At 41.0% G+C, this 15851-nt stretch overlaps 1 protein-coding gene across 1 annotated transcript; it reads left to right on the top strand.

The window, feature by feature from the left end:
• Positions 1-2670: 2670 nt before the first annotated feature.
• Positions 2671-12104, top strand: arhgdia (Rho GDP dissociation inhibitor (GDI) alpha). Its single transcript, NM_001004847.1, is given in 6 exon segments — positions 2671-2730; positions 6837-7043; positions 7528-7611; positions 8052-8128; positions 8243-8306; positions 9194-12104. Coding segments are annotated over 5 exon segments (615 nt in total). The 5' UTR covers positions 2671-2730; positions 6837-6853; the 3' UTR covers positions 9394-12104.
• Positions 12105-15851: the final 3747 nt, after the last annotated feature.

Here is a 15851-nt window from a genome sequence, read left to right as displayed (position 1 = left end):
AAAATTAGGTACCTCGGCTTATATTCGGATCGGCTTATACTCGAGTATATACGGTATTTATCAAAGCAAGCAGGCAGCTGCCATTTTGTGGAAACTGTTATGAAGGCAAACTTTGTATCATGCCAAAATCTTGTGTATGTGCCAGAATGGGGGACCAGATGCCCAGGCCCATACACTGGCTACATAATTAGATGCTGAGGAGGGAGGGGGAAAGTGAGATGTGCAGTGACATCTAGGAAGTGCTGAATGGAAAGCTAAAGTTACTGTCTGCCTAAGGCATAGAGGCGGGGCAGGCAATATATGATTGACAGCTGGGATTTTTAAATGCCTTTATAATGGGTATGGATGTGTTAATATAAAAATGACTTTGGGTTACATGTTTAATTTGAAAAGGACTTTTATTATACCGCTTTTTATGTCTGGGTGACAGGCCCACTTTAAGGCTACAGTTGTTGTTACCTCTTTAATATGTGTTATATTGCCTCAGTGTGAGGTATTCAATATCCTTTCTCAGATGGTGTGCGCTACAGAGTGAATACTCATGTTAAAAGTCTGCTATAAAAAAAAAAAAAAAAGCACCAACAAGCATTGTTTGTTAGGACCTTGGGCTGTTTCCTTGTAGATAAATCGGGCTATCCCCCTGTATGTTCTGTAAACATCCAACATCTTGCAATATTTTGTTGCAGTTATATAACTGCCAGGCAATTTCTGAATATCTTGTTCTCTTTGACTATACAGATATTTCCAAGGGAGGAGTTTTTCCAAGACAATCTAAGCTTAAAAAATATGCTGGAGGTTTTTGTTTTGTAACAAGTTATAGGCTGCCTATAAATGCCTATATAAGTACAAAAATATAACTGATTTGGAAATGTCTGCCAAAAGCTCTCCTAAATCATTTCCCATTTGTATAGGACAAAAACTCCAAAGTACAGGTACTACACTAACACATTTCCAAAGCACCACTCTGCACACCTTAAATAGCAAGGCCAACAATTCCACTAATGAAAGAGTAATGAAAAATGTACCCCGAGAAAAAATATAGTTTTATAAAGAACACATTTTAGTAGTTTTGATGATATTTCAGAAAATTAACTCAAAGTTTACAAATTGCAGCTTTTTATCTCCCAATGTGCATAGGTGGCATGTAGGGGCCCAAAATGAAAATACTTCAATAATTCAACTGCTGCAAAATTAATTAACATTTAATGCTTTTTATGTGGTGTTAAGCCATAAAAAACTGGTTAACCCCAGAAAACCATATTTTTTTTTATAGTACAGGTATGGGACCTGTTATCCAGAATGCTCAGGACCTGGGGTTTTCCGGATAAGGTGTCTTTCCGTAATTCAGATCTCCTACCTTAAGTCTTCTGAAAAAAACTATTTAAACAGTAATTAAACCCAATAGGATAGTTTTGGCTCCAATAAGGATAAATTTTATTTTAGTAGGGATCACGTACTAGGTACTGTTTTATTTTTACAGAGAAAAGGAAATAATTTTTAAAAATGTGAATTATTTGATTAAAATGGAGTCTATGGAAGATGACATTTCTGTAATTCAGAACTTTCTGGATAAGGGGTCCGATACCTGTACATATTCTCTGATATCCCAAATGGTTCTTGTACCCAAAACAGCAAATCTTTCCCTGTTACCCAGAATGCTCGGGACCAGGGTTTTTTTCTGGAATCTGGATCTCCATAACGTTAAGTCTTCTAAAAAAAATTCAAATATTGAATAAACCCAATAAGGATTAAATATCTCATAGTTGGGATCAAGTACAGGTACTGTTCTATTATTACAGAGAAAAAGGAAATTATTTTTAAAAATTAGAATTATTTGCTTATAATGGAGTCTATGGGAAATGGCCTTTCTGTAATTCGGAACTTTCTGGATAACGGGTTTCCGGATAAGGGATTCCATACCTGTATTCGAATATGCATCATCTTATCCCTCACATATCTTTGGGTACCAACATAAAACACCATAAATATGAATGCCAATGCCTACTGAACAGTTTAATGCCTAGCTTTAAGCAAAGTATATGGTGCGTGTATAAGTACAGGCTCCAAAATGAAAACGCATACAGATTGTTTAGAAATTAAATATATATTTAAGTGCCCCCTTTAACACAGAACAAGAAGAAAAATACATAAATTCAAAGGGACTGCGTAACTACAGAGAGGGGGTACTAACCGGCTTCTGTATAAAATGTTTAAAGAACAAATGTTCTTGGCAGACAATTTAGTTTACAGTTCAGCTATAACTAAGTATGGCCATAATAGCATTAACCTATACTATTTAAATAGCCGAGATCACAAGTTGGTGGAACCTAGATTTCCGCACTTGATCCAGTCATACTGTTACACTAAGGCACTGTTAGGAGTTATACCTTGCTTTAATCTCACTATTCGCATAAACCTACTGATTCGGATAAGAATTCTACATATTAATATGGAAAACTCCACTTAACATTTGATTCCTCATTAGAATACTTCAGGAATCGCGTTTTTGGACTCTGTATGATTTTAAAGGAGACCAGCAAGTGCTATGTCGCCACTCTCTAAAATTCCACTCATATATTATTTGGGGACAAGTTGTTTCCCCGCCTGTGACGGGAATGTGTGGGAGCAGTACGTCACACGCCGGCCGGAAACGCGGTGTGCTCTGTGGGACTGGTCCGGCCTGTCTCCGCCATACCTGAGGGGAATACGCGGGGAATCGTACTGGCACCGGTGAGATACTTGCTTCCAATTTCCTTTAGCCTACGCCCATGTTAAACATGCAGACTCGCCCAGTATATCAGTCTTGGCACCAACACGGGTATAACTAGTTCCCCATCAGCGACGGACTATTCTTTGCCATTTAATGACGGGAGGGTGGTTATGGGAGTTGTAGTAGGAGGCTTAGAGGTTTCTGGACATTTATCGGGATCCTAAGCAAGGCAGCTGTGTGCCCCTTATATATAAGTATTTATTCATTCCCCCCATAAGCTTGTAGCTTTGCATGCACCCTCTGCTATTATCTCCATGCCAATTATGTTGTTATGGGGGATCCCTGTGGAAGAACTAAGGCAGGATATAAAACATATAGTAGTTTAATAGTGTGCCATTGATTGCTGTATGTAGCAGTATTCCTTTATGTGCAAAATGTTATAAAATCAGTTGCCCTTTTTAGCTGGAGAATAATGGCTCTGTTCAATAACTGCATGCTGACGCTGTTCCTGAGGCTGCTCCCCCTATACTTCTCTTATTGGTACCTCCCTAGCATTCAGCAGGAATGATCCAATGCACTCAAAGGAGCAGCTCCAGGGGAGAAGCCGAATTGAAACAATAAAGCTGTGGGATGAGATTTGGGATGAATACCTTTTTATGTTGTTATCTTTTATCAGAACTAAGAATAGTTAATTGTGATGTTAGCGTTTATCAGAACGATGACTGAACACCTGTTGCAGCAATATTTGTAAACATTGTTATAAGCTAAGGGCTGCCAGATCTCATTTTGGACCTCAAAGAGGAGCATGAACAAAAAGGTTGGGATACAAATACTGGAGAGTAGTGTTGGTTAACTTCTGTGGTACCGAGGGCTGGAATTTTTCTGGCCTACATGGTGGAGGGGCGATAATGGAAACAAGTTTTGGCCACTCCCCTTTTTAAAACCTCACACATAGGCAGGGCAGGCAGAGTATGGCACACACAGGAAGCATAGGGCAGGCAGAGTATGGCACACACAGGCAGCATAGGGGAGGCAGAATATGGCACACACAGGAAGCATAGGGCAGGCAGAGTATGGCACACACAGGCAGCATAGGGGAGGCAGAATATGGCACACACAGGAAGCATAGGGCAGGCAGAGTATGGCACACGCAGGCAGAGTATGGCACACACAGGCAGCATAGGGGAGGCAGAATATGGCACACACAGGAAGCATAGGGCAGGCAGAGTATGGCACACACAGGCAGCATAGGGGAGGCAGAATATGGCACACACAGGAAGCATAGGGCAGGCTGATTATGGCACACACAGGCAGCATAGGGCAGGCAGAGTATGGCACACATGAAGCAAAGAATAGGCAGGGTAGGGCAAGCATAGCATGGCACACATAGGCAGCATAGGGCAGGCAGAGTATGGCACATACAGGCAGCATAGAGCAGGCAGAGCACAGACATATAATAACTATTTCCAAATGCTAACAAACTCCCAGAACAAACCCCTTCCAGGTTCATCTTCCACAGGCAGCATAGTGCCGGCAGAGGTTGGCACACACAGGCATCATAGGGGAGGTAGAGTATTGAACACACATACAGCATAGATCAGGTAAAGTAGAACACACAGGTAGCATAGCGGAGGTAGAGTATGGCGCACACACAGGTAGCATAGGGGAGGTAGAGTACGGCACACAGGCAGCATAGGGCAGGCAGAGTATGGTGCACACATGGAGCATAGGGCAGGCTGAGTATTGGCACACACACGCAGCATAGGGCAGGCAGAGTATGGCACATACACGCAGCATAGGGCAGGCAGAGTATGGCACATACACGCAGCATAGGGCAGGCAGAGTATGGCACACACATGCAGCATAGGGGAGGTAGAGTATGGGACACACAGGCAGCATAGGGGAGGTAGAGTATGATACACGCAGACAGTATGGCACACACAGGCAGCATAGGGCAGGCAGAGTATGGCACACACATGCAGCATAGGGGAGGTAGAATATGGCACACACAGGAAGCATAGGGCAGGCAGAGTATGGCACACACAGGCAGCATAGGGGAGGCAGAGTATGGAACACACATGAAGCAAAGGATAGGCAGGGTAGGGCAAGCATAGGCAGCATAGGGCAGGCAGAGTATGGCACACACAGGCAGCATAGTACAGGCAGAGTATGTCACACAAAGGCAGCATAGGGCAGGCAGAGTATGGCACACACATGCAGCATAGGGGAGGTAGAGTATGGGACACAGGCAGCATAGGGGAGGTAGAGTATGATACACGCAGACAGAGTATGGCACACACAGGCAGCATAGGACAGGCAGAGTATGTCACACAAAGGCAGCATAGGGCAGGCAGAGTATGGCACACACATGCAGCATAGGGGAGGTAGAGTATGGGACACACAGGCAGCATAGGGGAGGTAGAGTATGATACACGCAGACAGTATGGCACACACAGGCAGCATAGGGCAGGCAGAGTATGGCACACACATGCAGCATAGGGGAGGTAGAATATGGCACACACAGGAAGCATAGGGCAGGCAGAGTATGGCACACACAGGCAGCATAGGGGAGGCAGAATATGGAACACACATGAAGCAAAGGATAGGCAGGGTAGGGCAAGCATAGGCAGCATAGGGCAGGCAGAGTATGGCACACACAGGCAGCATAGTACAGGCAGAGTATGTCACACAAAGGCAGCATAGGGCAGGCAGAGTATGGCACACACATGCAGCATAGGGGAGGTAGAGTATGGGACACAGGCAGCATAGGGGAGGTAGAGTATGATACACGCAGACAGAGTATGGCACACACAGGCAGCATAGGACAGGCAGAGTATGTCACACAAAGGCAGCATAGGGCAGGCAGAGTATGGCACACACATGCAGCATAGGGGAGGTAGAGTATGGGACACAGGCAGCATAGGGGAGGTAGAGTATGATACACGCAGACAGAGTATGGCACACACAGGCAGCATAGGGCAGGCAGAGTATGGCACACACATGCAGCATAGGGGAGGTAGAATATGGCACACACAGGAAGCATAGGGCAGGCAGAGTATGGCACACACAGGCAGCATAGGGGAGGCAGAATATGGCACACACAGGAAGCATAGGGCAGGCAGAGTATGGAACATACATGAAGCAAAGGATAGGCAGGGTAGGGCAAGCATAGGCAGCATAGGGCAGGCAGAGTATGGCACACACAGGCAGCATAGGGCAGGCAGAGCACAGGCATATAATAACTATTTCCAAATGCTAACGAACTCCCAGAACAAACCCCTGCCAGGTTCATCTTCCACAGGCAGCATAGTGCCGGCAGAGGTTAGCACACACATGCAGCATAGGGGAGATAGAGTATGGCACACACAAGTAGCATAGGGGAGGTAGAGTATGACACGCACAGGCAGCATAGGGCAGGCAGAGTATGGCACACATATGCAGCATAGGGGAGGTAGAGTATGGCACACACAGGCAGCATAGAGAAGGCAACACATACAGTGACACAATGCTGGCACTGTTCCTACAGTCCGTCTGAGGTGTGAACAATGTGGCTTTTATAAATAAATAGCCACTGGGGCTACTGTTCAAGATACAGTTGGGCTAAACCATACGGTAATGGCAACTACCCATCTCTGTAAATATGGGGCAAATTTCAGTTAGAAAGTGCACATTTTAGTGTTCCTGGCTAAAACTGACTCCATGTACACAGGGACATTAAAGTTAGTGGCATGCAGTAAGGTCAGTACTGGGCAGTCAAGGGCAATTTTTTTAATTGGTGGGAAATTACCTATGAAGGATCCACTTAGAGTGATATTCATAAAAAAATATTCTCAAAAATATCACTTGATTAATTACCAGAGGAAAGTCTTTACAAATGTGGAATTTTAAATAGGCTCATTCATACACCTTGACTGCAGAAAGAGACAAATCAGGGACTCTTAAATCAGAGCAGCTTTTGGGTGCTTGTGAATCAGATTTGGTGAGCGTTTCCTCCCAAAATGCATTGAAAGCAAATAAAAAGAAGAGAACATAAAAACGGATTGCGAGTAGGCACTTGAGTTCTGCTTCCTGCGTGCCTGTGTATGAGGTCTCGCTTTCTAAAGACGTGCACTCTTGCCTGTTTTAGGGTGGCCATATAAAAAGATGGCAGAGCACGAGCCAACCTCAGAACAACTGCACCAAATTGCTGCTGAGAATCAAGATGAGGAGCATTCTGTTGACTACAAACCGCCAGCCCAGAAAAGTATTAAAGAAATTCAGGAGCTCGACGAAGATGATGAAAGTTTGCGGAAGTACAAAGAGGCCTTACTAGGACCTGTGCCTGCAAGCACTGGTAAGTTTAATAATAGGGTTGCATTTATCAGGCTCCCCTGCCACCCCCCAATATGTAATGGGTTGCTTGTTTGTCTAGGTATATTTTTTGATTTGACGTTTAGAAGTCAGGAAGAAATGTCCCCTCCGCTCAAGAATTTACAAGAGCTACAAGTGGGTGTTCACAGCTTTTGCCGTTATTCAACTACCCTTATGTTCATGTGTGCAGAAATGCTAATCACAGACAACATTTTAGTCATAGAGGCTACAGCTGGTGGCCATTGTCAGGACTATACAAATGTAACTCTTCATGGGTTTCAGGCTATACGCTCAATTATTTGCCTGTTGTTTTCCTTTTCCAGTTCAAGAGTTTTGTATTGGGTTTAAAGGCCCATGTTACTATAACCACCCCCAACACAAAGCTAGCAGTTCTAGCCATAAAGTTAAGATGCATGTATTTCAGCTGAGTTAGAAGATTGCTGCAAATATCATTTTCTTTCTTTAAGATCCTGGTGCTCCTAATGTGGTGGTAACCAAACTGACACTGTTGTGTGATTGTGCCCCTCTTCCTCTGGAACTGGACCTGACAGGTAATGTTCAGCTCATATTTTGTGCATATTCTTCTACATACCTAATTGTATTTTATATCAGCTAAGCAGGTGTTTGTGTCTTGTTAAGTGATTTGCAAATATACAATTTCCCTGCTCTGATTTATTGGATTCAGTACTTTGAATCGTATGATCCCAGCAGGCGGCCCTTAATTCCTAAAATGGCACTTTTCTGTTTAGGATTACCCAGTTGCACATACTGCTAAAAAAGTATATTTTTGTGAAAATGGTTTATTTAGATGAAGCAGGGTTTTACATACGAGCTTGTTTATGCAATAGATTTTTATAGAGACCTACATTGTTTGGGGCAATAGTTTTCCTTTATATTGACAAACAGCTGACCTTTTTGAAAAAAGAAAGTTGTGTAGTCAAACTTAATATAAATAGAGTGCTTGAACTACAACTTCTATCTTTTTTTTCAGGTGACTTGGAGAAATTTAAAAAACAATCATTCACCCTAAAGGAAGGTGTTGAGTACAGAATTAAAATCAGCTTCAAGGTGAGGTTTTTTTGTGGCGTGCTTGATAATACATGAGTTGCGTGTCTGTGGCTGTTAAAATACTGAATATGATGAAAAGCAGAATACCAATTGTGTTCTGTTTTCCCCTAAAAGGTAAACAAGGAGATCGTATCAGGACTAAAATACCAGCAGCAGACATACAGGAAAGGTGTAAGATGTAAGTCAGATCTGTGGAATTCTGCTTTGTTTGCTTTTACCTTAAGCTTTCTGTTAAACACTGGATTAATATGAATATGTGGAACGCAAATAGTTTTAATATAAATATGTGTGAGACAAATAGTTTGAAAGGTGTAAACATTGTCTTTGTGCTTATGTTCAACCAACTTACTAATTAACCACTATAAGAAATAGGCTGGCAGTGGTGCAGACTGAATAGGTAAAAGACTGAAAGCAGTTACTCACTTTTTTTGTGTTATTTTATTTTTACATATTTAAACAATCACACTAGTACCCTTAGTCTACTAGCGTGATTGCCTAAAGATGTAAAAATAAAATGAAGTTTTTTTTTAAAGTTAATAACTGCTTCCAGTCTTGTATCTATTTGGCCTGGACCAGTGCCAGTCTGTCTTTTATACTGGTCGAGTACTGCTTAACTTGCTGAAAATCTGGGGCATGTACACCTGAAGCTATCATGAACTTATGGTAAGCTTATACCCACTCCATATTGTACTAGATTATTATATTTGTAATAGACCATTTATGGAAGAAAGAGCAAAAAACTATAAAAACTTGCTGCTTCTTTCAAAACAAAGTAGCCAGCATACTGCTTCAGCATTTATGCATAAAAAGCAGGAAGAGCTTTGGTAACTGTTCTTTTTGTCCTCAGTATAAATTTGCAAAAACCACTCCCTTGGATCTGTGTCTGCTGATCAGAAACCTGTGCTACACAACTGAACTCTATAAAGAGTGAAAGTGGCCTTTGCTGGTAGCTGATCAGCACCTGAGTTGTTTTGAAAAAAAAAAAACTGAGTGTGAGGATTTTCAACAGACAGAAGCATAGAGCCAAAAGTTTTTGTCTTAACCTTCCTTTCTTTTGCAATGCAGTGGACCAGACATCTTACATGGTTGGTAGCTATGGGCCCCGTGTGGATGAATATGAGTTTCTCACTCCAATAGAAGAGGCTCCTAAGGGCATGTTGGCCAGAGGGTGTTACAGCATAAAGTGTCTCTTCACCGATGATGATAAATCCAAGCACCTTTCCTGGGAGTGGAATCTGCATATTAAAAATGAGTGGAATAGCTAAATAAGCCATGAAGTGGCCTCCTGTTGGTTATAATGCATCCACTCCTCTAGCTCTCTGAGAAGTGCTGCCAGAATATGTTCCAACTATGTATAATGTGGTGTATTCCCCACATTTTCCCTGCCTCCAAAAAACAACATTTTTGCCTTCCATGGGTGCTTCTATCTGCCTCACCCTGCTCTGCCTTCCTGTATTATTTGCACTGCAGGATGTTTTTCAGTAGATGGGATAGACATGCCTACCCGTTTTGTGCAGTAGTCCCCTTACTCTGAAAATAGGAGTTCAACTGCTCTGCACCAGGAACATATGATTTAGAGCAGGGAGTTCCTTGCTGAGCTTGTTTGATCCAAGTCATGTTTTCCTGGTCTGCTGCTCATCTTAAAGGGGAACTGTCAGTATTTAAAAAATCTTTAGTCGACATTAATAGAAAAAAACTTTAACAAATAGTCTTTATCACTTTTTCATACAGTCTTTATGTTTAACTATTTATTTGGACATTCCTTAAACCCAACTCAACCCCCCCCACTACAAAAAACACAATAATGCTTTGAGGTGGTTTCACCAGGTCTAAAGGTGGCCGATACACTGGCTGACATCATATAGTACAGGGCCACCTTTTTTTGTTCAGTTTATTCGGCCAATACCACAGCCCCGGACTTTGGTTAAAAGCCAGGAACTTTATTAAAAGTCACAGCTTTAAATGTCTGACGTGTTTCGGGTGCTTTTGCCCCTAATTATAGGTCAACAGCCTGATGAACATAACAGCAATTGAAGAGATGGTGATAGTGCTTATTTGCTGATATACTATGCACTGGATAACAAACCTGTCCGATTAATGCCAATATCTATGCAGCGATTTGCAGTGTAGAATTGCCAAACAGAATATTGGCACATTAGGAAACAATCTATTTCTATTTCTTAAAACTCTAAACCATAATAGCTTGAAAGAAATAATCCATCCACTACAGTTTGGGTCCTTGTTTATATGAATTACAGTTCCTCTTGAACACATATCATCCCAACCCCCCCTTCATTTTAATGTTATTCTTTCTGGTTACCATATTGCCTTAGTGAGTGTGCATTAGTTACTGAGGGGGTCATTTTCATTTTTTTTTTCATTTGAAAAAGTTTTCATTTTTAACTGTTTCCAAAAAAGAAGAGTGTTTCTCTCTCACCAACTCTTGCTGAAGATGACAGGGTTTACACTATGGCAATTAAAGGGCAGTTTAACAACTTTTTTCAACATTAGTTGAAAATCAGGCTTTTGCCGAACAAACCTTTTGCCTATTATTTTAATGTATTTTTTTTTAATAATTGCCATAAACTACAAAATCTGAATTTGAAATTAAAGTCACAATCTACTTCAGGTTCTTATGAGCAGAAGAAATCAGCAGCGCACTTAGAAGCCCTCTAGTTGCTCTTTATCTCAGAGTCTAAAGCTGGCCATACACGCACCGTTAGTAGATATTCGCTGTGTGTATGGCAGAACGGCGAGACAAGCATTATCGCAAAAGCTTCGGATACCGTTCGTGTTGTCGATCAGGCAGGTCAAAAGATTTTCAATGGCGTACGAGCAAACCGTGCGTTTAGAGCTAAATTGTCAGGTGGAGGTAGAATCCCTATTGTTTCTACCTCTATATCTAGATTCAGCCCTGAACATTAATTAGGGAATGAACGATCCAATGATCGCAGGACAGATCGTTATTGGTACGTGTATGGCCACCTTAAGGGCTTTTACTCATGATCGTCATTCCTGGGCTGCTCTAACACAGGTGCATGTAAGAGCCACACAGAGGTGGAATGCAATATGCCTTAACAAAGCTCAGTGGGCTGCTGATTTGTTTAGTGTGCTCAAATGAACCCACGGAATGTGACTTTACTTTCAATTTCATATTTTGCATCAGTAGGCAAAAAGCATTTTCACCACAAGCTCTATTTGTTGAATTGATGTTGAAAAGGGGGTATACTTCCCCTTTAGTGTGTTTAAAACTGGAAACTGATCATTAGTACTCTTGAGCAGAATTTATAGGACCAAATAGCAGCCTGTGCATGTTGTCACAAGGTTAATTAGAGAAAAACGCACATGTATAGATAATGTTATGTCATATGTATCTCAGAAAAGACTGCCTTATATCTGGGGAAGAGCACTTGCCCTTGGATTATCAGTATTTATTACTTTGTTAATTGGTGCTTTTTTGTTCATGAATTCACTATTCCATCTGGGGACATATAGGCATAGACCAAAGCTGGCCATACATACAAGATCTGGACATGTTTGCCCAGTCAGAGGGCCATATAGACACATAATCCTGCAAACCTTGTGGATCGCAAAATTATCAGTACTAACAGAAATTGTCTGTCTGCTGCCCAGAATAAACTGAAGCTGCAACTCTGCAGCTAAATCTTCACTTTTTGCTTTTCCAATTGTTTGGGGAATCAGCCCAAACAAACAGAACATACAAAAGAGGCAATGCCACTGTTTGTATGGTATCTGTACTTTTTGACTGTGGGCTGGTCACACGTTACAGCTTGGCCTGTGTTATAGCCAATTTAAAAGTTTCCGGGGGTCTGGTATAACTCCCTGCTTCTCCTGAAAGGAAAGAGTGTTTTAATTTTTTGTTTGGTTTGTCTGTAAAATGATCCCAGGTCAGATTAGCATGAATTAATTCATCATTGCCTTTATTTTTTATGACAAATAAAGTATTCCAACTGGCTATATGATTGATTTATTTTGTTTACACATAATTAAGCATGGAGCAGTTCCTTCTGAGATTCTTAAAAAAATGTATTACCTTTTAGTGTGTTGTAGATGGATCTATTCTAAGTAATATTATAGTTGGTTTTCATTATTTATTTTGTAAAGTTTTTATTTGGAACCTGCAACTGTTATTTTGGGTTCACTGACCATTGGCGCTTTATATATAAATGTTAATAATAACAATAATAGCTGAAACTGGAAATTTAGCTCTGATGATAGGGCAAAGAGCATAATGCAACTACGGTAGTAATTCCGCCCCCTGGGACCCCCTCCGGTGCAGGGAAAGTAAGCGCTGAAATTTATTTCTACAATAGAAAGCTGTAATTAAAAGGGGATGCAAAATTTGTGAGTCAAACAGCTGCTTTCCCAGGTTATTTTCAGTACCTTAAGAAAAACAGGGAAAACCACTAATGCAAGATTTCTATATAGACAGAACTTATAACAGCATAAACTATTTATTAATAGAACTAGTTGATATTTTATCAAGGACAAAGTACAAGTGAAAATGCAAACATCTAACTGCCCTCCTTTAGAAATGGTGCCAAAAGTGATGTCATCCTCGCCACCATCAAGATAAGCAGTTAATTACAGATATGAACATAAAAGTGAAATTCACATTCTCACCACTAAGTGTCACTGCTGAGTAAGTGAAGTGAATGTCCATTAGTGAAAAAAGTCCATTAGTGAAAAAAGTCCATTCAAAAGAGCTTGCAAGTCCATACAAATAATATACTCAGTTTCCAGAAGTGACAACTACACCATATACAATAGAACAACATTCATCAGTACAAAATTTCCTTTTCTTTATAGTAAGGTGACCAGATTTAAGAATGAAATCCGGGAACAGCTGACGGGCTGCAGCACGCCTGCGCGTAGGTGGAGGGAAAATTTTATTGTTTGGGGAGGCTAAAGATGGGCCATACATAGACTGACTTAAAGCTAATGTGAGACTTGGATTCGCTGCTGGTGTAGAAAATTAACCTCCCAACTACATCTTGTGGTTTCCACTGACTCCCAGGGATACTGCGCAAAAATGCTTAGGATGTAAAAGTATCCATACGTGCATTTCTGTGAGGGGTTCTCCATCCATTTGTGTTTGGGATCAGTTAGCTTAAAGGGGTAGTTCACCTTTGAATTAACTTTTAATATGATGTAGACATTGATATTATGAGACAATTTGCAATTGGTCCTCTTATTTTTAATGGTTTTTCAGTTATTTAACTTTTTGTTCAGCAGCTCTCCATTTGGTATTTAGGCAGCTATCTGGTTGCTAGGGTCTTATTTACCCTAGCAACCAGGTAGTGGTTTAAATAAGAGATGGGAATATGAATAGTTAAGGGGCCTGCATGGAAAAATAAGTAATAAAAAATGACAATAATAATAAAACTGTAGCCTCGCAGAGCAATACTTTTTGGCTGCCGGGGTCAGTGACCCCCATTTGAAAGCTGGAAAGAGGCAGAAGAGAACGGCAAATTATTCCAGAACTATAAAAAAAATTAATTAGGAAGACCAATAGCAACGTTACTAGGAATAGGCCATTCTATAACATACTAAAAGTTAACTTAAAAGTGAGCCACCCCTTTAGATGTGTTCAAGTTAGTTTTATAGAGAGAGAGGAAGTTGGTACTGACATCCCAGGCACATTATATACAGTGAGACACAGTCTGTATTTACAAAACCAGCACATTATATGCAGTGAGATGCAGTGGGTACTAATGGCAGATATTCAGGCCCTAGCACTATAACACTGGCACTGATACACAACATTGTAACACCACTGTAACTAACTAGAAATGAACAAAACAATGACAAAAGTAAAAAAAAAAAAATAGTGCAAAAACCAACAACAAGTATATAAAAGCACAAGGAGCTTTTTCAGGGGGAAGGAGTTAACTTACCATCCATCTGTTAGGATAGGTGTATAGTGCCTGTGTATAGTACCTTCGTATAGTACCCTGGGTATAGTGCCTGCGTATAGTGCCAGTGTATAGTACCTGTGTATAGTGCCAGTGTATAGAGTACCTGTGTATAGTGCCTGCGTATAGTACCTGCGTATAGTACCTGTGTATAGAGTACCTGTGTATAGTGCCTGTGTATAGTGCCAGTGTATAGTACCTGCGTATAGTGCCTGCGTATAGTACCTGTGTGTATAGTACCTGTGTATAGTGCCAGAGTATAGTACCTGTGTATAGAGTACCTGTGTATAGTGCCTGTGTATAGTGCCAGAGTATAGTACTTGTGTATAGTACCTGTGTATAGAGTACCTGTGTATAGTGCCAGAGTATAGTGCCTGTGTATAGTGCCTGTGTATAGTGCCTGTGTATAGTGCCAGAGTATAGTACCTGTGTATAGTGCCAGTGTATAGTACCTACGTATAGTACCTGCGTATAGTACCTTTGTATAGTACCTGCATATAATGCCTGCGTATAGTACCTTTGTATAGTACCTGCGTATAGTGCCTGCGTATAGTACCTGCGTATAGTGCCTGTGTATAGAGTACCTGTGCATAGTGCCTGTGTATAGTGCCAGTGTATAGTGCCAGTGTATAGTACCTGAGTATAGTGCCTGAGTATAGTACCTGCGTATAGTGCCTGCGTATAGTACCTGTGGGAGTGGGAGGAAATCTGCAGCAAAAGTTCAGCGTAAGTGAGGTTCTTAGGTAAATTCTGCAGATTTTTTTTTTCAGTGTTCATTTCTGCACTGCCTTCAGTTTGTAATATCTCCCGAGCCCTGTCTGCATCTGTGCCTCGATTGGTCAGTTTTACTGTCTGTCAAAGAAAGCTGTGCTTTGATTGGAGAATCCACAAGAAGAAAGATCCAATCAGAGCTCAGCTTATTACAGCAGAACCGGAGCTTGCAGGAACAGGAGAAGATTTGCAGCACAGTGCAGAAACGGAGCAATTTGTTTTTTGTTTTTTTTATGGTGCCGAGCAGGTTTGGGCAGGCTTAGCCTTACTGAAAATCCGCCTATGAGTGGTGAAACTTTCTTTTGTGGCTTTTTGGTCAGTAATGTGGGCCAGGGAGGTCCTGGGTCACCAGTCATTACAATTTTTAACCAATTCCTTTTTTATTTTACTGACCCTTTAAGTTTGGGGTGCCACAGGATGTTTCTTACATCTCTAATCTTACGTTGTATTTAGTATTTCACACAGCTTTGCAGCATTCCATGGTAATGCATCCAATCCAGCTTCTATAGGAAAAGAAAATGGGGCAACAAAAAATGTACAGCTGTCAATGAGATCTATGTTTCATGCAAAATTTCAGACAAAATTCTTTCAGGTTCGAGACCTGGAATAAAAAATGGGCCCAAGACTATGAAACAGCATCCGGCTACAACTGCAAACTCCTACACTGCCATTATGAGTGCAAAATTCCAACATGTGACATTGGCCTCATCCGATTTCCAAGGGTCTTTCAGTGTTCTATGTATTTTCTTCTGTAAATTGTTATACAGCTATGGGACCTGTTATCCAGAATGCTCAGGACCTGGGGTTTTCTGGATAAGGGATCATTCTGTAATTTGGTTCTATATAACTTAAGTCTGCTAAAAATCATTTAAATATTGAATAAACCTAATATGATTGTTTGGCCTTTAATAATGATTAATGATATCTTAGTTGGGATCAAGTACAAGGTATTATTACATAGAAAAAGAAAATCACTTTTAAAAATTATTTACTTATAAATATTCAGAACTTTCTGG

This window comes from Xenopus tropicalis, chromosome 10 (genome assembly GCF_000004195.4).
Source record: "Xenopus tropicalis strain Nigerian chromosome 10, UCB_Xtro_10.0, whole genome shotgun sequence".
Lineage (NCBI taxonomy): Eukaryota > Metazoa > Chordata > Amphibia > Anura > Pipidae > Xenopus > Xenopus tropicalis.
This window is presented reverse-complemented; position numbering and strand designations above follow the sequence as displayed.